The sequence below is a fragment of the Fomitopsis serialis genome (assembly GCF_022376445.1).
Source record: "Fomitopsis serialis strain Sig1Antser10 chromosome Unknown B0H18scaffold_163, whole genome shotgun sequence".
Taxonomy (NCBI): Eukaryota; Fungi; Basidiomycota; class Agaricomycetes; order Polyporales; family Fomitopsidaceae; genus Fomitopsis; species Fomitopsis serialis.
This window is the reverse complement of record NW_025955123.1, coordinates 49,173-71,252: the sequence shown is the minus strand read 5'-3', so window position 1 is coordinate 71,252 and position 22,080 is coordinate 49,173. Positions and strand designations below refer to the sequence as shown.

General features: G+C 54.6%; 6 protein-coding genes across 6 annotated transcripts; 2 read left to right on the top strand and 4 right to left on the bottom strand.

The window, feature by feature from the left end:
- Nucleotides 1-836: 836 nt before the first annotated feature.
- Nucleotides 837-2,723, bottom strand: B0H18DRAFT_959911 (uncharacterized protein; the record flags this gene model as incomplete). Its single annotated transcript, XM_048042878.1, has 9 exons — nt 837-851; nt 902-1,321; nt 1,370-1,780; nt 1,830-2,003; nt 2,033-2,086; nt 2,231-2,293; nt 2,364-2,458; nt 2,514-2,592; nt 2,649-2,723. 9 exons carry the CDS (start codon nt 2,721-2,723, stop codon nt 837-839), a joined length of 1,386 nt encoding a protein of 461 aa, XP_047886502.1.
- Nucleotides 2,724-6,030: 3,307 nt separating this feature from the next.
- On the top strand, nt 6,031-7,277 carry B0H18DRAFT_1125662 (uncharacterized protein; the record flags this gene model as incomplete). The annotated part of the gene is made up of 5 exons (XM_048035043.1): nt 6,031-6,220; nt 6,273-6,508; nt 6,595-6,708; nt 6,759-7,129; nt 7,187-7,277. The coding sequence occupies 5 exons, from the start codon at nt 6,031-6,033 to the stop codon at nt 7,275-7,277; spliced, it is 1,002 nt and encodes a 333-aa protein (XP_047886501.1).
- Nucleotides 7,278-7,544: 267 nt separating this feature from the next.
- B0H18DRAFT_887197 (uncharacterized protein) lies at nt 7,545-10,776 on the bottom strand (the record flags this gene model as incomplete). Its single annotated transcript, XM_048041160.1, has 8 exons — nt 7,545-7,801; nt 7,853-8,625; nt 8,676-8,787; nt 8,840-9,049; nt 9,084-9,624; nt 9,673-9,835; nt 9,885-10,066; nt 10,120-10,776. The coding sequence occupies 8 exons, from the start codon at nt 10,774-10,776 to the stop codon at nt 7,545-7,547; spliced, it is 2,895 nt and encodes a 964-aa protein (XP_047886500.1).
- An 839-nt stretch (nt 10,777-11,615) lies between these two features.
- B0H18DRAFT_1125660 (uncharacterized protein) lies at nt 11,616-14,718 on the top strand (the record flags this gene model as incomplete). Its single annotated transcript, XM_048035042.1, has 6 exons — nt 11,616-11,777; nt 11,827-12,251; nt 12,308-12,444; nt 12,512-12,694; nt 12,746-14,157; nt 14,215-14,718. The coding sequence occupies 6 exons, from the start codon at nt 11,616-11,618 to the stop codon at nt 14,716-14,718; spliced, it is 2,823 nt and encodes a 940-aa protein (XP_047886499.1).
- A 507-nt stretch (nt 14,719-15,225) lies between these two features.
- Nucleotides 15,226-16,079, bottom strand: B0H18DRAFT_959906 (uncharacterized protein; the record flags this gene model as incomplete). The annotated part of the gene is made up of 5 exons (XM_048042877.1): nt 15,226-15,328; nt 15,386-15,602; nt 15,659-15,858; nt 15,915-15,938; nt 16,030-16,079. The coding sequence occupies 5 exons, from the start codon at nt 16,077-16,079 to the stop codon at nt 15,226-15,228; spliced, it is 594 nt and encodes a 197-aa protein (XP_047886498.1).
- Nucleotides 16,080-20,099: 4,020 nt separating this feature from the next.
- On the bottom strand, nt 20,100-22,080 carry B0H18DRAFT_853994 (uncharacterized protein; the record flags this gene model as incomplete). The annotated part of the gene is made up of 9 exons (XM_048039630.1): nt 20,100-20,231; nt 20,290-20,463; nt 20,521-20,734; nt 20,786-20,859; nt 20,927-21,320; nt 21,374-21,563; nt 21,619-21,732; nt 21,789-21,931; nt 21,983-22,080. Coding segments are annotated over 9 exons (1,533 nt in total), but the record flags the coding sequence as incomplete, so codon positions are not given.

The window sequence follows — 22,080 nt, the reverse complement described above, 5'->3', positions numbered from 1 at the left end:
TGGTGCTGAATGACTCCATCTACACGTTCCCGCCAGTCCTCGAACTCCGCTCTCCGCCCTCATGTGCCCCATTACCAGCGAACGTCTACGCGCACCAGCATGGCTTGTGCTGCCCACTCACAAATGTGCCGGCCCGCACGCTCATCCGGTGAACGTTTGTGGCCAGGGTGAAGGATGATCTGCGAGTCCTGCCGGCCCGTGCGAGTAGGATGGCAGACAAGGCAAGTGGGATGGCAGACGAGTTGGCAGACACCGCAAAAGAGTGAGTAGATGGCGCGGACGAGACGACAGATGGGGAGAGAGAGAGGGTATATGGACTGGGTGGGTCGGCAGCCTACAACATGGGCAAATGACACGGGCGACGCGGCAGACAGCGTGGGCGAGACAGCAGACGGTGCGAGAGTGAGAATAGATGGTATGACTGGTACCCACTATGTGCTCTCTATGTACATTGTTCTCGAGCCATTGATATATGAGCAATAATATCGTGACTACTGCAATTATCAGAATTGAATAGACAGTGTCTTGATGGGATAGTCTTACAACCTTGTTAGCTTGTTGGATTATCTGACGAGTCTGAACTACTCTGAAGTTTCTGAGCTGTCTGATCCTCTGAGTCGCTCTGAGGGGTCTCCGTCAGTCTCCCAGATGCTCAGAAATTGCCTGATTTGCTGATGCTGATGGACCGCCTAGCCTTCGTAGTCGAGCTGGTCGCCGATGGGTGCGCTTGTGTCTGCAGCGCCTGACCCCGCCAAGAACTCTCACGGTTGTTTGACAAAAGACGCATTGTATATTGTCTACAAGTTACGCGACGACAGCTTTGTCCGTACTAGTAATTACGACGCCTCTGACTATATGAAGGTCAGAATTTTTCTGTTATACAAGAAAAACGCACACTTACATGGAGCGGGAGGCCCGGAATATAGACTGGCCTGCCTACAGCAAGTGTATGCTTCACCGCCTGACCTTGGGCTGCATACCAATGACGGTCGTAGAAATTAATGGGCAACTTGGGGATCACCTTGCGACCCGAAATCGGCGCCTTGAGAAGATCGAACGTCCTGAGGTAGGGCTTGTTGCCCGCTGCCGAACCCCCCACCGGATAGCTTTCCAATGCTTGCATCAGGTCTGCTACTTCCGCTGCACGCCAAGGGGTTCGCGCGCGCGTAACGGTTTTCCTCTTGGGGGTAGAGCCATCGTCCGTATGATCGGAACTCATCGCGCCGACGTTGAGGAGGTCGACGACCTTCGCAACCTCCTTCCATAAATCGGGGTCGGTCTCGAAGTTGAGGCGAACGATGCGCTGCCGACGCTCGTATGTCTGAAATATTGTGTAAGTAAAGCCAAGAAAACACGAATGCAGGCTTACCCCATTTCGCCGGACATTGCGCCTAGTCTCCGCCTTGAGTTTGCTTTTCTCTTCAACGTAAGCTTCGGCAGTAAGCAGCCGGTGCTTGTTGTAATCCGTCTGCACCTTCTGTAGCTTCTTGGTTAGGTTGACATATACAGCCGGACGGGCTGGGCAGTCCCTGACTGTGAGCGGAAGGTGCATGTTCACCGCGATCTCCCCGAGGAAGGCGTTAGAAAGTACGACAATCGTCTCACTGTTCCACGCTTCACTCATTGGAGTATCCCAATCGAGGAGCGGGTGAGACGTATCAGGCCCTGGCCCATGACCATTCAGCCACGATTGGACCGTGAATAGGGTTGCCGAGATTGGTTTGACTCGTTCGTATTTCAGCGGCACATTCTTGGCTTTCAGCCAGTCACGGAAATACCGCTGACAGATCATTAGCATTCGTAAGTAATGAAAGGCTCCCGGAACTCACGTTGAACATATTGTGATCACGCGGACCCCGCTTCACACCCTTAGTACGAACCACTTCGTCATCTTCCTCATCATCGCCGTCCTGGTCAACGGGATCGCCATTGTTGGCAGACGTAGTCTTCACTGCAGCAGATGGTGATACCTGGGTCCCGCTCTGTATACTTCTGGTCAATATCTGCATTGAAGTTACAACAGAATGAATACCTGATCCTTCGCTCCCTCGGGCAACGTCTGCTGGACTTGCTCGATCAAGGATCTCTGTATTTTCGGTCAAATACGCCGCCGGACCGCCAACTCATTACTCACCGCCTTATCAGGATGGTCCATAGCTAGGTTGTTTAATAGATCCCTCTTGGTGGCGATCAGCATGGGAGTGCAAAACGAGGTATACTACAGGCACACCAATTTATCCACACGCTGGTCTGGTGTCAATGGGGCCAACCGGGGCGGCGACGATGCCGCCAGCTAAAGGAGTGTACACATTAGCGTTAGACTAAATGCTACGTTCTTCAATACTCGCCATTGGCTTGCGAACGGGCGTGGCCAGCACAGAACTATCCTGATCGATAGTTTGGAACCGCGCGTCCTGGACAGCGCCTTCGACCTCCCGTTCTTCCATGTCGTCGTTGTCTGGACACGAGATGCTCAGCTACAGTAGTTTTTTAAAGAAACAGGTTGAGCATACCTGTATCAGCCGACCGTCCAGCACCACCGTCCATGGGTTCATCGCCTTCGGGCACACCAGCCGCTGCTGCATCGGCATGCTTCCAGTAAACAGTTAGTGAGTGTAGAACGCGACATAATGAACTGATCTGAGTACCTTGTTCATCCCCAAGAAGTACCATCCATTGGTACCCCTTAACAGCTCCCTCGGTTGCTGGCGATCGTCGCTCATGGTGAACTGGGGCGAAGACGGCGGGACCTGAGATATAAATACGTCCTAAGGACGGGTAACTTAGTACAGCTGCACGACAATAGACAATAGGACTGTCGTGCCGCAGACCGTGGTGGGATCGGTTACAAGCGGCGGATCATCAGCAAGGACAAAAGGACACGCTTACCAGTCATCTTTTGACGATTGGTGCGGCCCTTCCCCGAAGGGTAGACAAAGATTAAATATATGGGAAGCGATCACAATGACTCATACAATGTACACGGGTCTTAAAACGGCAACAGCCACCATATCCGGTCCGTACTGAGAACGACTACAACTACGCTAACAGTACTACATGCTCCAGTAGATCCTCAAATGGAGAGTCGTTACCGTCAAAAGGCTTCACTATAACTTGTTTTCCGGCGACGCGTGTCACCTGGCCTGCTCGTCCTTTATGCTGACCGCGGACAACCAGCACCTTTTTGCCTTTACCTCCGGGTATAGTATGTAAGTAACGGATCGGAAACTCGGCGATCCGGGCAGGCGGAGCTAAGCTTCGTATAACGACCGCAGGCTGAGACTTCACGGTACACAGCTCTGCGGTCTTGTCCGTCTTCACCATTTTCGACTCCCACTCTCCACCGAGAAAGACTTCCGGGCTCTTGGTTCCACGGATGATAACGCGGACTTCGTGACTTCGAAGCGCAGATCGCATGTCGGGATCATACAACCACGCACAGGATAGATCTAACATCGCGTGAGACGATTGAAAGGTCAATAAGCTCATAACATACCTGGGTCCACTCTAGGCCCTGCGCCAAGTCCCCAACCCAACTCCTCTGCCCTCTCCAAATAATCCAGCGCCGATGGATCAAGGTCTGACATCTGGGGCTCTGGCGTCCGCTCGCGCCTAAGCCGTGATCCCTCCACTTCCCCTGGTATAGTGAAGGGTGTTGACTCCTTACTCGGGTCTAGCGGCACGAGGAGGCCGTCCCTAAAAACCTTGAGAACCAGTAGATACCATGTTGTACGTCACTTACCATATCAAGGCGAGATGTCGCCAATGCACAGGGTGTGTGCGCCCTCTGGGCGCGTCCAGCTCTACGATGAAATGGTCTTCTTGACCGAGGGCCTTGACTATCCCCCTGTAGGATTTGAAGGGGCCGTGGGTAATGGCAACGCGTTTGCTGATGCACAGATGTCGCCGTGATCGCAAGTCCGCCACCGTCTGCACCTCCAGAAGGGACAGATGCAGGGTGGACGCATCAAGATTGGGCGCAATGGACAATTGGTTCCAGCCGGCCCGTTTACCCCTTGCAGCATGACGGGGGGGATTGTAGAACTGTACGAACCGTGCATCCACAGTCACCTGTCGCATAGTAAGTACTTGATGCGTATATGGAACAGAGATACGTACGTCAGCCTCACCGTTAGGGGAAACGATGCTGAGCAATCCACCATCTATCTGAGTGACACTGCCCCATTTCCCGTTGTTTACGCCCACGACCACTGCGACTGTATCGCCGACGACGATGTGTCTGCGCAAATGACGAAGCGGGACATGCACGGATAGATCGTAGATGTCGAGCTTGACGACGGCCAACTCGCCATCCACGTTTTCGATCCACGCTGTGCTACCTCGCTGCTCCCCCTCCACAATCTTGACACGTTCATCGATTTGAAGTCCCTTCGCGTAGTGGTGGGCAAAGTACACCTCGACCTGGTCTTGTGGGATTTGCGGAGCCGTCAAGCAGACACGATACAGCGTATAGCTGAAGACATGGCTCATGGACAAATTGGCCACCTCCACTTCCTGTCGCACCAGGCCACCTTGATAATGCTGGCCACGGAACACGAACGTGTCACCATCGGCGCGAACGGCGCTCTTCCCGTAGAGACTGGCGACCTGTTCAGGCCTGAAAGGAGCCTTCGCGTGCCGTTGACGACCCTGCGACCTCGCCTCTGGCCGTTCCTCGACCTGCTTCCCATCCTTCACCTTCTCACTCTGTTCCTCGTCTCGACGCCGAGATCCTTCCACCGATCCTCCCTCCTCTCGCGTCGCATGCTCCTGTCCCCGCTCCGCCGCCTCTCCGCTCTCATCTTCATCCTCGTATCCCTCCTTCGACCCTCCCGGCTGGGGGCCAAGGTCAATGCGCGGCACACACCAGACGACAGCCATTTTGCTGTTATCCACGCATTCCACAAATCCGACGTCGCCCCGATACGGACCGCGTTTGCACATAATGGGGTCAAACTATCGGTTTGTTACCCGGCCACCCGACATGAGATTCACTTATTGTTGCCCGGCCACCCGACGTCGGCCGACGGTTCGACTCAGCCGTCATTACCCGCGTCGGCCGATGCATGGAACTTCCGGCTACCCTCGGATGGGCCGACGAGTTGGATGGGGGGGTGTTTCCAACCAGGGCTCACAGGGTGTGTGCGGATTGACATTCTGTATTGTCATCACCCACGGGTCGGCCGATGGTATGATTCGTCGGCGTTCACGGAGCGGCCGACGGTCAAATCTCACCATATACACCCGGTCGGCCGAGGGTCTGACGGATGGGTCTGTACCCAGTCGGCCGGTGGTTGGACAAGATGCTGCTCCCACAGCGGCCGGTCATAAGACAAGCCGTGACAGTCCGGTCGGCCGACCACCCGGGGATCCGCATACTGGAATTCTTTGTGATTCATCCAATTTGTCTTGGCCTCACTGTTGCCCGGTCGGCCGACATCGCACCCGTATCAATGCTCCTATTGTTGCTGGACAGCTGGCGACATGTTCTATATGATACATGGACTTCAATCTGTGCGGCCGACATTTGACTACTGCCAACAATCGGTGCGCGGCCGGCGTCCGATCACATCGTTGTAACCCTGCCGGCCAACATATTGTCAACCGGCTAATACCTGAGCGTCGTGCGGTCGCGAACTCGGCCGGGCTTCAGCCGAACGTATTTACTTCCACTAAACATTTGCCAGCCCGCTCCCTCTCTGTTCCTTTCCTTAGTGTTGGCTGGTTCGTCAGTTTAGCCATCCCAAACACCACCAGTGTGCATCCTCAGCATTTCGGATGGAGCCCGGTTGTGCCCGAATGCTGACGTTCCAATTACTATTGAATCGTGATAAGGTACCGCCGGAAAGTTCAGCCCGGGCTCCCATCATGCCCTGATCACAAGGAGACCTGCCGATCTCCCGGGCATATAACACCATTAATAGACACTTACCAGCCACAGCTTTTGCGTGTGACTGTTGTACAAACTATACAGACCCTGTGAAAATCCCATCAAACCTTCCCGCATGATCAACACAATCTCCTCCCGCCATGTCCGCCGACAGTCTCGACATTCGCGCGGCCAATTATATGATTGCACTGTATGAGTATAGACTAGCTTACTTGGCTGGCACCGCTGGGCAGAATCTGTCGCCCGCGCCGGACGCCGACTTTAGTGTGGAAATGATCGGCCAGGCACACCAAATGGTCGAAATTATTAAGGAAGCCTTTCTTCGTCGAAGTGAGTATGGTGTATGTCTTGGCGACACACCTAAGCTCACTGCAAAGCCAAGTTTTCGTGAATTGGAATGCAGAGGATTATGCGGAGGCTATCCCGGCGGAAATCTCTGACCGGACAATGCCGCGCCTTCATCGCGCCATGAAGGAATTCCCGCCCCTCGAACTCGGCGACGGTATTTTTACACAGCCCGCCACCGTCGTCGATGCACTGGGGCATGTTCTGCTTTGGTACCTGCCTGGTATCATAACGGCCGAGCAGCAGGCGAGCGTTATACCTTCCCTGCTTATGGTGATGCTAATAAACACAGCGTGCAGCTTAAGATATGGGAAAATACGTTTCTACTCAATCCGATGCTCGCAAAGTCTCGTGGGCAGGCTTCGACAACATGGCGGAATCACCCGGACAACTTCGCGGCAACCGGACAATGGCAAAGCCTGGATCCCGGGTGCATATCTTTCTCCCCGGGTTGGTACCAGCAAGGTCACCAGGTATGCAGCAGTGCGCACCAGCAGTGCCGGACTGATGTTGTCTCCCCCAGGGCACTACATATCCGCCACAGGTGTCCTCAACTTTATCGGAAGAACAATCTCCCGGCCGGGATTGGTTCCGGGCAATGACAGAGCAGCACGCCCTCATTGCGGGCATGCTCCGGATAATTCATCCGGAGTTACATGCTATGGGCTATGCGGCGCTCGCCTCAACTCGGATTTGTCCCGACATTGCGGACGTGCTCCCCTTGTGGGGTACTCCATTCAATGCCATGTCCGTTATCACCAACCGCCGATCGCCCCTCCACCTTGACCGAATGTCGGCAAAGGATTGGTACGATCTCCTCATCACGATTGGTGGGGACAACGACACGGTATTAGAGCTCCCGACCCTCGGCCTCACCTTACAGTACGCCGGCGGGTGCGCGGCTTTGTTCTCCGGGGCCCTAATCCCTCACTCCGTATCACATTCCAATAGGGAGAGGCTTTGCGTTGTATACTACCTTAGACCCCAAGTACACAAATGGGCGAAGGTGAAGAAGACCAGTTGGCTGACAGTCGACTTTTAGCTAGGTATTAGATATATTCGTTTGTAGCATGACCGAATACATGATGAACCTGTGTGCCTCGTCCGCGTTATTGAACCATGACAGTGTAGGAAGAGGACACATCCGCGATCGGGCGTCCGACCTCGGGCGTCCGACATCGGGCGTCCGACATCGGGCGTCCGACATCGGGCGTCCGACATCGGGCGTCCGACATCGGGCGTCCGCGGTCGGACGCCCGAAGTGTTGGGAAATTCGGACAGCGGTAAATATACAAGGAGGCCGTTTGTATTACCGTCCAAGGTACATGATACCATATGCAGTCTCAGCATCATTCTGGAGCATTTTGAACATATGTCGCCGCTGACGGCACACCTCCGCATACCCAGGATACCTTCCGCTCTTCCGGTGGGCGGCATGGTCTGCCCACCGTTTCATCTCGTACTCAAAGTATCTCCGGACAGAATCCAGCTCTCGGCGGAGGATATTGTCCTCTTCTTCGGCTCGCTCGAACTGTGACCGTGCTCGGAACCAATGCACACGGTGTACTGTAAAAAATCATGACTCTGTAGATGTACTGTGACCGGCAACCTGCTTACATTCCGTCATTGTCTCATTTGCGTTCATATCGCCTTGAACATCCGTCGTCCATATCCAGGGTAGCCGGGTATGTCGCTGCCCCCTCTGGTTCGGTTCTACAATTGCTGTGCTGACCTTCAAATCGTCAGGCACCAATTTTTGGTACTTTCGAAGGGTTGACGTTGTTGCTCCGAGCACTGTCATCGCATGCCGCACCTTCCTGTACATACGGGCCTGGTGTTCCACTCCTTTCTGAACGGCATGCACATCCGCCCACGCCCGTGTCTTCCGCGACTGCGACTTGGCATCGCGCACCTTCGCTCGCATTACAAACGACTTTTGGCTGAGCAATATCCGCAATTGGTGCAAGATGTCGTTCGCTTGCCCGATTCGTAGCTCCAGTTCCGCTTTTGCATATGGCTGCACGTCCGCAGTCTTGATCGTGTCGACAGAGTAGGACGATGGAAGTGACAACGGCCGCCACTCCGCTGCCCTCCCATCTCGCTTTCTTGATTTCGGAGTAGAAGCCGGGACATTGCCTGTTACGTTGGGCCCGGCGGCTGCTTGGCCGTTGTTCTGCATGTCTTCCCAGTCGGATAGGTCACCGTTGTCATCGATAACCTCGGTATGCTGCCGACCGTCGTCCCATTCGTTCGTACCCACAATCTCCTCCCCCTTCCTTAGGAAGCGCTCGATCCGGAGTTCGAGCCGTTTTCTCTGTTTTGCGATGTTCAAACGCTGCTCTGCCGTTGTCTTTGTCCCATAGGCCCTTACTACCCGCTGCAGCGCAATTCTGTCGGAGTGTGAGCGTTGAATGTCGGCGGCGGGATTGTAATTACACACTGTGCATCCTCAATCCTCATTCCCTCAACCATCCACTCCGCTGCTCCGACGATGGTGTTGTTATCGCCTTCTTTTTCGGTCAGACCGATTTGTATTTCCGCCCTTGACGGAGCTACTCTACATGTCAGCGATCAGTGGTGTAATATCCGCCACCCGCCACCCACCATGCTGGCCCTGAACCTCAAATGCGTCCATCACTGATACATCCTTCACACGCTTTTTGTGGGCTTCCGCGACCGCTGACATCCATTGAGCCAGGATGTCGGCTTCGATCCCGGCTTCCTGATCCTCCAGCGCCTCTCGGAAGCTCTCAAGGAGTACCCGGTTTGCGGCAATGCGCTTCTTCAATGCTGGGACTGGAAGGGGGTGAGAACCTGCAACACCGGACAGTTGATTTGCTTCCCGCACCTAATGAGACCATTTTCCGCCAATTCCAGTCGTTCATATGACGGTCAAGAGTTTCTTGCCGATGCGACGTCGCCATCGTCCGAGTACTTCCGAACACCTTACCCAATGGAGACCACATCGTTTCGACGATCTCCCCATCCACTTGTCCGGCGCCGCGCATGAACGTCGGGGCGTACTCGAGGAGGCACTTCGACTGGTGGCCATGTACATGGAACAAGCCGATGCCGAGGTAAAGGGTAAGGCCCCGCGGCATCCGGAGCCGCGGACCGTCCTTGAAGCGTTTTGGAAGGTGCACCCCATACTGACACATCACGTCGTACAGCACGATGGCGTTCCGAATGCCGTCCGATCGGTAACTCATAGCTTCCGACAGCGTGTAATCCATGTTCTTCTGCCGCTCACCGGCCTGGAAGTTGACAACCGCATGTGGAAAGAAACATCCGTGCCGTGAGCAAGCCGTGGCCCCAATTCCCGTAGACTGTAATTTGTGGCGGTGAGCATTGGCCCGAGCGATAGCTTGGTGGTCATTGCATGTCGGTTTCTTGTACTGAATCAGCACAACCCTCAACACAACTTTCACCACACACACCATTTTTATATCAGTGGATGACTTCAAATGAGGTGCTAATTCTTCATCCGTCACCATGAACGCCTTCCCGGGCATAAGCGGAACATCGTTTCCCGGCTTCCGCATCTTCATATGCTCGGCGGAGAAGTTACCGTCCATGACATAGCCTCGAGCGTAAATGTACCTGTCCGTACGTTCAATTGCTGCTCGCGGCTTACGGCCCGGTCACTCACGCATTCGGGTCACTGTCCCAGTCATCTGGAATGTTCACTCCGGGCTGTGGGCAGGCAGCACAAAATAGTGCAAGGTCGCCCGTGCCCGGTTCGCCCCGCCATGTCGGCCCGAATCCGAACTGCATCATAGCCCGGAGAAGCGTCCATTGTCTTGTTGCACGAATGAATTCCGCATAGCGATCCTGCAGTGTGCTAATGAACAAGGCGAACCGTCCGCAAGGGTGACATGACTTACCGGCACACGATGCGGGAATGCCGGATTGGTCTTCCGGCGAAGTCGGCGATAATAGTTCATCGCGGACGTCTTGCATTCGAGATTGTCGAGGAGGAAGTCATCCAGAACGTCGAAGGTAAAACACGTTTTGACATTCAGCTGGCTTGCCGGGTAAAGCCCGGCCTGGAGGAGCTGACCGCGAATTGACTCCGCCTGAGGGCAACGGCAGCATTCGACGCGGAGGAAGTGCACGGCGGACGTATCGACAATTGTCATATGCATTTCCGGAGCCCGCTCAACCCCGGCCGCATCACGCAGGGGATCACCGAGGGTTTCCTCATCCTCTTCACCACTGTCGGATTCATTGCAAGAATCGTCATCCGACCAGTCACTCTCATTGTCGGGCTCGTCAACACACGGACATGGAGCGCCTTCGTGACCGAGGTGAATGCGAAGGCCTAGGGTTCGAAGCCAGGAAGGGGCCCAGAAACCCGCATTGGTCCATTGCTCCAGGCGATGGAAAGGCAGGCGGGCGTGCTCCCGCAGGCAGCATGAATCGCAGAGCACCGGCCGGCCGAAGCAAGAGAGGCACTTCCACTCTGCGGACCCAGCCGAGCATTTGTCGCATGTCGCTTCGCCGGTATCGTCGGGTGTCGGTGGGGCATGGGCAGTGTACATGTGCCGCAGATACTCATCCCGGTACTCAAGCCAAGCTGTCATCATGTCCGGTTGGGTCTACCCAATTGTTAGCCGCCTTGCCGATATGCGGATGTGCATTAATCCCACCTTTGGGGCCCGGGCACGGCGCTGTGGTTGGTGGGGGCCCGACGGAAGAGGCGGTGGAGTGGAAGGCCCGACAGGGTGATCGGGCGGGTCGACGGTTGACTGCGGTGTCCACAGGCCCTTCGACCGACGTGTTGTCGGTGCCGACGGTTTAGAGCCCTTCGATTGACTTGCAGTCGGTCCCGACGCTTTAGAGCCCTTCGATTGACCTGCGGTCGGTGCCGACGGTGTCGCTGAGGACTTTGGTGTGGATGGGCCTTCGTCCGGTAAGACTACAAGTCGTGTCCTGAGTCCTCTTGAGGTCTGTTTCCGTTGTATCTCGACTTCTTGAACTTTGGGGGAGCTGCATCGTCGCTTTACCCTGGGCTTCGCCATCGTGCAGCAGGTGGGTAGTGGACAAGGTCGCTCGACAGACTTGGGGAATGACTGTCCCGGAAACGTGTTCACCTTGAGGATACCGCACCCTCGGCTAGCTCCCTCCGAGTTGCTCGGACATGGCCGCCGGGCTGGCGAGTTATGTTGTGATTGGTGTCTGTGGAAAGCTGCATTCAAATATGCTGCTGTGGCGTAGTGTGTCTAATATCGGAAACTCGACATGGCCCAATATTCACAGATATTGTCGCATCATAGCCGACGAGAAGTTACGGGCGCCTAGTTCCATGAGGCAAACGCATGGGAGGTGCAGCGTCCAGCTGGGACTGTGTGCGCTGTCACCATAGCTCTCTCCACCCACCATGCCGGCCACATCGTATACTCCTGGTGAACTCCTCATCCTGCGTAGCTTCCTCCCGGAGTGGAAGGCGGGTGACTCAAATGACCGTAAAGATGTCCGGTCGCGTGCCGTCGAGAAGTTGGAGGCCCACCGGGGAAAGCCGTTGAAGAAGGAGGGAAAAAAGGTACGTAGGTTGTCGTGCAGTGCGGATACATTGTATAATGAATAATCAGGCTGTTCGGGCTTGGTTTTACAATGCCGCACCTGTTAAGAACAAGAAACGGAAAGACCGTCCTGCTGTGTTCGGCCGGCGGCTCAACTGGCACCGTGTGGTAGCTTGGCACATGCCCGCGGAGTTGGATGAGAAGATGGCTGCGACTGGGGTCACCCACGGAGACAAGGACTTTCTCGCGACTTATCAAAAGGAGCTGCGCAATCTGGCCAACAGTCTGCCCCGGGCGAAACAGCGGGAGTACAAGCAGGAGGCCGTCCGATGGAACTCGGAAGGTCAACCTCATGAATTGCAGGACCGGAACATCGTTCGGAAGAGCGAAGCGGTCATGTTAGACTTCGCAAATTACGTCTGGAGGAACTTCGGCATGCGTGTGTTCGTCCACGCCGTTTACAAATCCCTGGAAGGGAAACCGTGTTTAATCGAGTGAGTACCACCGTTGTAATTGACTCCATATATTCTCATCCTTCCGTTATCACCAGCTTTGATTGCAACGACCTTGTCGACCCCAACGCCCAGCGTGCAGCGGGTCGGGTGAAATTCAAGGACATGTACCCCGACTACAAACGTGCGGACGGGTTCCGAGATCTATTCAAGGACTATGGGCACAAATTGTTCGGTACGTGAATGGCCTGCACCATGTCCTGGCTAGTCCGGGTAGCTCATGCACAATGTCCTCATTGCAGCGGGCGAGGACTTATCGGAGGAGAGTGATGCGGATGTCAGGGCGAGTAAGCGGGGTGTGCCGAAGATTGACTGGGAGATGTACGATGACAACACCCCCTGTATGCCCCACCACGGCGCCGAGTGCTTCAAAAATCTACGGAACAAGAAGGCTTTTATTTCTGACTTCGTCCGGCTTCATTACGGTATGCATCCAATCTGTGTGATATCATTGGGTGCTGACAGTGATGCAACAGTGGCCTATACAAATATGCCGAAGTTGAAAGTCCCCTGGGTCGCTCTCCAGGCGACTCCGGAGAAGCTTCTCGAGGCCGGGTCGCTTCCTAACGGTGTCACCCTCCAAGAACCGTCGCATCTGAAACAGGCGGAGGTTGACTCTCTTATCGCACACTGGCGTACAAGGGCTAATTCCTCACGGCTTGCCTTTGTGATGCGTTTCATTGCCTACCGAAACCATCAAAGCGAAATCGTGTCTCTGGAGCATGAGGAGCCGAGGACTGCTTCCCGCCGCGCTGCCCGGAGCGCACGCCCGCGCCGTCAGTCGTCCCCCCGTCCGAAGGGTCGTCGGTCGAATACACGTCCCTCAAAGCGTGCTAGCGTGTCTCCGGCGAAAGACAGTGATGCTTCCGACGGTGATGATGAGCGGGAGAATCAACCCGGACGCCAGTCGGATGAAGGATACAGTGGCGAGGATATCGCCACCCAACATGATTCATCTAACAAGGAATCGTCGTCCTCTTCGTCGACGTCCCATTCATCAAGCTCGTCAAGTGGCAGCGATCCCGCTACCCCGCCCCCCCCTCCTCACGAGCAAGAAAGGTCGGCCGCCCTGCCTTCGCCGGGAGCCTCGCCACAACCCCTGGCGAACCTGCAATCGGAGCTTGACGTCGACATGTTGACGGTAAAGCAAAGTCCGCATTCTGACATCCTGCCCGCATCAGACACGGGCATCCCATCCGCTGTGTCGTCGCCAATCCTGCAACCAGTCTTCGTCCCGGTGGATCGGAAAGGCAAGGGACGAGCTGATCGCCCTTTTCCGTCCGATCTTTTTAGTCCGGCGCCATCTCATCGTCCGGCGACACGGCCGAATGTGAAGCGACGAACGGCGCCTGTCAAGTTGACATCGGGTCTCGTTATCGAGCGCATGAGCAGTCCACTCCATCAGGGCAGCCCCGAGCCGCGGTCGGATTCGCCTTGTCCGCCACCGCGGGTGGTGCCCCGTCAGCGTCGGGCGGATGGGATCGGTGCCGGACCATCCCAACCGTTCACTACAGCCTCATTGTCCGTTGAGCGCAATAGTGCTGCACGCTTACCGTCCGTGCTTTTGGCAAAGACCGCTCGCCCAGGCAAGCCGCTGCCACACAATGCAATGCGCCGTACGGCTCGCATGGCCTCCACAGGACCTTCGGGTACAACTGGTGTACCGATGGCGGTCGCATCGCCTTCAGTGACCCGGGCGGACGGCGGTGATCCAGCGGCCATAAATCGCCTGTCGTCGCCATCGTCAGCGGACCCAGATGACGTTTGTGAGATTGAGATCGGGGCTCCTGCCAAAATGGGGGACGACATGTTCGATCGGCTACGGTTCCTACGGGAACTGTCAAGAAGCAAATACTATTGTGCGCTGTTGGAAGTCATTGCACCGTTGGTACGCTTCCGCATTGTGAGTGTGTACTCTCCATGCTGAGCAATGATATCCTGGCAGTCACACGCCGGATCTTGGCATACAACCAAGACTTGGGAATGGGGTATGTGGTCCTACCGCAAGTCTCATTGCCCGCCCGCTGTCCACACGAACGCAACCGAGATCAGAGCATTCAAGTCGTGGCTCACCCGGATAACGACGAGCATGAAGGACACTTCCATCAGTGTCGATGAGGCACTGACCGTCGCCCTGACCATAGGAATGCTGCTGCACGATCTAGAAATGGCGTTATCGAGTAATCGCGATAAGTACAATTTGCCGGAACATGTACTTCAGACACTCCACGACCATGATTTCGTCAAGGAGCGCCTCCTTTATGCCTGCAAGGCATTGGCTCGAGAATGGCGGGAGGTTCCTCAGCGGACGAAGCGACTTATGAATCCTCCGGGCACCGGATCCGATGCTTCCGCAATCGGCGCGAGGATCAGGAAGCGTGGCCGCAAAGGGGTGCATGGGTCTCCTAAGGAGGAGCAGCGGGTTACCAAAAAGCTTCGCCGTGGTTAGATTTCCCTGTACATATGACACAACATGGGTGGTGTATACATGTGCAGGAGAGGCTGGACGTCAATGGAGTTCATTCCTCCATAATTATTGAATGTATACTGAGTGACTTGTATAACTATTGAGTATGCGATTGTGGTCGTCAGACCTCCTTCATCCGACCTCGTTCGTCCGACCTCGGGCGTCCGACCTCGGGCGTCCGCTGTCGGGCGTCCGCTGTCGGGCGTCCGCTGTCGGGCGTCCGCTGTCGGGCGTCCGCTGTCGGGCGTCCGCTGTCGGGCGTCCGCTGTCGGGCGTCCGCGGTCGGGCGTCCGATCGGCATCCCTGACATGAGAACTGCGCTTACTGTCCGTTACCCCGGGATAGTGTTTATTCCATTGGAAGGAACATTCAATATAATTTCTTATAACGGCCTCGCACTCGGCGAGCCCACTGTGTACTCATTCGCCTGGCATACAGTATCATACAACGCGTATAGGGTACAACAACATCGAAGGACATAAGTGCTACTCAGCCGTGCCGGGACACATTACGGGCACGGCTGCGGGCCCGCACATTCTGGGGGGCGCTGTTGACCGGCACTTCGCGTGCCGCGCGCGGACGGTCATAGCACCTGTTAGAGTCGAAGTCAGTCGTCGGGAGCGAACGGCACAACCGAGTCGGTACTCACATCGCAAGCGGAAGGACAAGGTATTGCTCCGACATGCTGAAGTACTGAAGGTCCTTCACAGCAAACACATCGTGCCCAGCAGCCTCGTTGGCAGCCTGCACGAATGTGTCCCGAAGCTGCTCCTGCGCTTTGTCTTCGAGGATGCGACGGAAGTGTCTCTTCTGATCCTCCCACGCTGTGATGATCACGGCGGTTTCGCCTTGCTTGCCGAGGAGCCCTATATTATCGGGGGGGGGGTCAATAATGCATCCGAAAAATGGGGCGGGTACGCACAGCTCACTGGTGCAACGCGGTGAGTCTCTGGGAGCGAGCGCACCCACTCGATTAAGTAGACGATGTCGTGCGAGACATCGTCATACGCGCCGGGCTCCTCATCCGCCGGGGTATCCTGGAGGTGCTGCTCACCCCACCTCTTCACCCAGAAATCGTGGACACTGCTCTCGGGCAGTATGTAGCCCCCAATCATGCCCATCCTGTGGATGGATAAGTCAGTCGATGCGAACGCTTGCCAGTGTGTCGTGGAACTTACCTGAATCTGTTCGGGTGCACCTGCCTAGATTGCCGGTGATAGATAAGATGCTGTCGCGATCTATATTATGATGGCCCTGACTCTGTGCCTGACAAATCACATGACTAATACCCACGCTGCTTGCTTCTGCCGTGTTCCGATATCCGTGGGCCTGCGCCAGTACATCAGGAAAAACTGACATTCTCAGAAAGAAGCAATAAAGTCTCGTGAAGCCCTTGAAGAGTGGTTGAAAGGAGGTTTGGCTTGAAGACTGAACCAAACACTCTTCAACACAAGTCGCCTAATTTGGAGAATGGTCAAAGCCTTGAGTGTACTTTATGAGGAGTTCAGTAATTACTTTTTGAGCACTCACCGTTCAGTTCTATTACTATAAAGCTCTTTGTAATCTGAGCTGGCCTTTTATGTATCCTGTTTTTATTTTAGTTGTATAGTCTAATGGATGTGTTGAATCGACTTATGAGCAAGTTTGCATAGCTCGTGGAGTAGGCCCTTTCTATTTTCATTTCCTTTTTCAGTCCTTCATCAATGACTCATTAGTCTCTCTGACAACTTCGCAATCGGTCTCTAGCGCACAGGTTTCCCAGCAGAAAATCCATAATACCACCGTTTACACTGTACAACAAATCATACTACATGACTGCAAAGGATACAACAACGCTACGGGTGACGACAGTGAGGGAGGACCTTGGTATAGATGCAGACACCCTGCAGGTTATCTTACACGCCGACTGTTGTGACTTCTTCCACGCATATGAGTATTTGAGATTCTGTGGACTCATTAGCACACAATAATTGAACTCAATCTAGTTGACACCCCACCGCCACGAAAACAACATACCGACGTTCAAGACACCTCGCTAGGCTCACCAGATGTTCCGGACAAAGCCTTTCTGCCAGACGACGCTGCAGAATCCTTCGCCTTGGAGGACGACCCCTTCTTCAACCAGAGGTCGTTGAGCATCATGTCGCCATCGTCCATCTCCACGTCCTCGCTTCCCTCCTCGCCATCAGGCTCTGCCTCTCCCAACTGCGCAATCTTCCTGTTGCAGCAGATTGTCTTCTTTAGTTACATGTCAAATACAATCCAAGATACTCACCGTATGTTGTAAGCGAGGGTGTCGTCCATGGACTGCAGCATGTTCCGCAACCCTGCCAAGCGTTGAGATTTGTCGGAGTCAGGGTTTTGCTCCAGCTCTGCTTCTCCGTCCCGGACGAGCTTCCTCCACCTATCGATGCGGGCTTGGAAGCGATCGTGGCTGCAGTCATGTTCTTAGCCAGCCCACCAGATAGTGAGGAGTTCAATAAAAGGGCTTACTGCACGGCGTACGACTTCTCGTTGAAGTTGACGGTCTCGTTCGGCTTCTGCCCCTCATCCAGGCAAACGAGCAGCTAAACAGCCGGACTCAAGCTCAGCCCGGAACGGTGGAAATAAAAACTGCACTCACCGCGCAGCAAGCGAGAGCGATCATGTTGCTGGGAAGGGGCTTGCTGAGGTCGAAGCGTGCTTTGTTCTGAGGCCGAGTAGCCTCCGGATGGTGGCCTAGCCACCATTGACGCGCTATGACCTCCGCCAGCACGTCGCTGTGGAACGGCAACGCAAGATCGACCTCAGGCAACTCCTAACACAAATCAGTAACATACTTTATATTTACAGCACACGTACCGCGTTGTCCTCCTCAGGGTCAGGCAACTCGATTTGGCCGTGATGAAACACGTCGTTCTCCTTGAGAAAGTTGACGCGTGCATCCCGAGCCTTCTGGACCTTCTCATTGTAGGCGGCCGCAGTGAGCTTCCGCCCATTTGGGCCCTTGTCTGACACCCTGAGCAGCACTGGTAGCCACTCTCTCTCCACCACCCGCTTCGCCTTCTGCTTCAGCTCCTGTCTCATCTGCGACGCGACCTTGTAGACCTAGAGCTCCCAAGTCCTGATGTCAGCCACGTCAACAGAAGGTGAGTGACATACCTTGTGGGTCATCTTTGTTCGCCAGGAGTCATCACGCCAAAGCCGCTTGAAGAGCGTCTGGAACTTCTCCCTCTGGTACAAGGGGTCCTTGATGAGGGTGAGGATGACATCCTGCGGGATCACGTCCTTTTGAAAGACCGTTTTCCTCACGCGAGGCCAAGCGTTCGACACGGCGAGCCGGACCCTGAATTCCTGCTGGGCGCGGTTCATCAAACCCTTCAAGGGTTCACGCGTCAGGCTGTCATCTGGGAGAGGCTTGTCGTCGGGCCATTCTTCCAGTAGAACGTCGTGATCCTCGGTCTGGGAGGTGGGCTTGGTGGTGCTCTTGCCCTTGGCTCCCTCCGCTTTCGCAACCGACCCTTTTGCACGGCGTTTGGGCTTCGGCATCGGCTTCAACTCTTCCTCAGTCTTCGCCACGAGCTGAACAACAAGGATCAGTGGCGTTATCAATATGTGCAGCCAGCTTACCTCGCCCAAGTCGTCGGGGTCTTCTCCCTCTATCAGCATGCTGGCACTGTCCTTATCATCCCCATCACTCGCGGGTGGGTTGTAAGAGTCGTCATCTTCAGAGTCGGAGAAGTCGTAAGGAAGTTGCTTCTTCGTGGTCTTCCCCTTGACCTGAGTAGCCTGCGTCTTTGGCGCGGAAGCCTTCCTGTTACGAGGAGTAGGGTCGTCATCTTCTTCTTCGGCTTGTAGCTGCACTGTCAGTGAATTAATAATAATTGATACTGTCAGTACTTGCCGTCGTCCTGAGAGCCTCTGTCCTCCGTCTCCTCCTCCCCTGCACTGTTCTCCTCCTCGGCATCTTGAGTCACCTGTGACTTCGCTTTGCCGGCCCTTCGTCCTATTCACAATGGATCGTCATACCTGTAAGCCATGTTTGACGATGCACTCACGGAGGCGTTCAACCAAGTCCGTCTCTTCCTCTGGTGTTGCAGATTGCCCGGGCCCTGCTTCTTCGGCTTCTTCTTGTCGGGTGCGCGCTGCTGCACCTCTGCATCATCCTCCTCTTGGTCAAAGAGCACGTTCGCCTTCCTCTTGCGAGCTGGAACTGCCGGCACCCTGTGAGTCATCAGCGACAAAGATGAAACTCACTCACCATCCTGCGTACTCTTCCCCTTTGTTGCATCGACCCCGCCGTCACTGTCCAATAGTTCATCCTGTTCATCTTCATCCCCACTCATCTCGCCGTCCATAGCCTGCTTGTCCTTCCGCATCATCTGGCTAGATTTGTTCTGGATGTCTGTAGCCTACATTTAGTATACGGATTTCTGGACGTATGCGGTACTCACCGTCCCGGCGTTCCCCATCGGACACGGTGTCCTTCCTCATCTCAGAGACGTACCTCCGCGCCCTCAGCTGGATGTCCTTCTCGGATGCGTTGGGCATTTGCTTCCGCAGGAACTCCTTCGCGTCTTTGAGAGCACTTGCATAGCTCGCTGTACCAGCCTTGGATTCTGGTGCATCGGGTTTGCTGGAACTGGCCTTTGCAGCAGTGGCGTTAGATTTGCGACTTGTTGCTTTGCCAGCGGGCGCTGACTTCGGGGTTGCCTTAGACGGTGCCTTGGCTCCGGGGCCTTGGGCTTGCTCCCAGCAGAGCGCGTCTGGCGAGTAGACATGAATGTAAGAGAGGCTAAGACAGCGCAGGAGAACAAACCGTCAGAGGTGCTTGAGCAAAATTGCGAGCGTGAGAGCTTCTCGGAGTTTCGGATACGCGCTGAGACGGAGCCAGAAGCCTCAAATATTCATCACTTGAAGTCTAGAACTGGCAAGCACGATCTCAGTGTTGATTCAAGAGACATGGCAGAGGGAGAGGTTAGAGACAGAGGAGTAGTTACCGTTACTGCTCACCTACCGTTCATGTTCCTGACGCACCCCAGAGCGCTGAACGTGGGACCAATTGAATTACGACAGACGTAAGTACGCGGTACGGTACGCAGTACAAGCCGAGAACGGCCATAGCTAAGCGAAATGCTGATTCTTCTCAAGCCATTCCGTCCGCCGCTTGTCCAGTCTTCTATATATTTATCAGTATGTAAAACGATGGACGCACGCTGTCCGGTGAAGTGGCGGTTGAAATGAGTTATACGGTAAGATGGAAAGGCCGCAAAATCACCGCAGCGAAGGGGCAGAACCAAGCCCGGTTCGTACAGACACAGCTCTCCTCCTTCATGCTCACCCAGGGCAAGCACAACACACAACGACTTGTCCAGAGAATCCCTGTGAGCAAGGGTGGAGACGTTGAGGTTGATGACCAGGGAGAGGAAGGGATGCACGATTGAGCATGCATTCCCAGGCAAGACCTCCGCATCCATTTCAAGATTCGCATAGTGGTTGGGCAGTACGGCCTTGATCTTTGTTGATAATTTATTAGGCGCATTAAACAGAGCGTTCTAAAATATGTATACTCACTTGTTCTGCCATGAACTCGAACACGCTCTCAAGCACGGTCTGCATGTTGTCGTAGATATCTTGATATTTCCTTGTATCGCTCGACTGGTAGGGAAGCAGTTGACTGTAATTCATGCGTGTATTATCCGCTTTCCCTACGAGCAACGGATGCGCCTCTTCTGGCACTTCATGGCCCTAATACCAACATGTCAGTATGTCAAGCATTGACGTCTCAGATGCCGGTGCACTCACTCGCATACCATGCCTGTTGTACCATGAGAAGTGCAGAACTGGGAAGGTATACTTGTCGCCATCAGACGCAGAGCACATGTCTTCCAGGTTGATATTATGCCCTTCCAAACATGCCATTACGTTGGCCGTCAACGTATTACGAAGGTGATCTGGCATGTTCGGGAACAGACATGTAATCAGGCCCCCATCACAGTCGACGATCTGCAGAGGTTGACTGGTATCTGGTCAGAATACTACCAGCAAATCAAAGCAATGAACGGCATACCTCAAGATTCCAGGGTCTAATCTGATGTACGACGAAGTATCCATGCGTCGGCCATCCTGGTATAATGCGGACATCTTTAAAAGAGTCATGAACTGGTCAGGAATGCGTGAAGAGCCGTGGCGTAAAAAGTCTGAGATTCACCCATTGATTCAGGTCTTCAACACTCCCGGGCTGCTCTGCTTCGGCCGCAGCCTCCCGCTGCCTCTCCGTCCATGCATAAGCATCCTTCGGGTCCGTCGGGACAGGGTGCGCCTGATGCTCTTCATGCCGTAAAGAGAAACCGGTCTTGAGCAGCATCGAAGGAGCTACTACGTGGAACGAGGATGCGGACTGCTCGGGGTCGTCCAAGATACCAATATTCTCTACATCCCAGGAGTCGATGACCGTCAAGGGTGATGGTGGGTCCATGTGCACATCCCCTTGGGAGCAGAGCAGCTTTTGGCTGGCGGACGTCAGACATAGGACGTCATGGCCACTGGTAGGTATCAGACACGGCATCCAAGCCTCAGCATCCCTGTCCACGGCGGCGAATGCGCTAGAAAAGTATTGGCAATGTGCTCTTCGTCACTGCTAAATAGGCGGACTCACTTTAGGCTTAGAGATCCAAATACCTTATCTGATTGTTCAACGTCGGAGCACAGAATGAAGTCGGTGGTCAGCTCCAGCTCCTTGAGAGTGCTTGGAGGAAACAGCGTGTCGTATCGAAGGGCGACGCGTTGACGCAGTTGAGCAATCGATGGGATGATTCTCGTAAGGATTTGCTTGCCGCATGCTGTGTCTATCAGAGCACGGGGGGTTTGAAAAATGAGTAGACGGCACAAATATCGACTCACCTGGGTCAGGACATCGAAGCACGTTTGCCAAATGACACGGAAAATCCTCCAGGGCTTTGCCTAGTTCCTCATGCAAACGTGCGAAGGCAATGATAGCAAGTAAATATACCGTGCCTTATCAGAGACTGTTCATTAGCTATGCCATTGCATTGCAGGATATACGTTCATACCTCCAGACGCAACCGTGGAAAATTTGCTTCCCCAGTTAATCCAGCGGCGGAACGTTCTTTCGCTGGGCGGATTGGGCATATGGTCCCTGATGTATAGCCTCCAGACCTCATTGTAGCTCTTGTGATTTCCTCCACGCTTCAGCCTGCAACGGTACCATCAGAGCAACCCCAGTTGACTGTAGATGTGTACTTACGCATTCACCTTGCAGGTCAGCTGCATGTAGTTGACCATGACGAGGAATCCCGTGGTTACCTCACGCTGTCCTGCAAGGTTGCAACGTTGAACGATTGA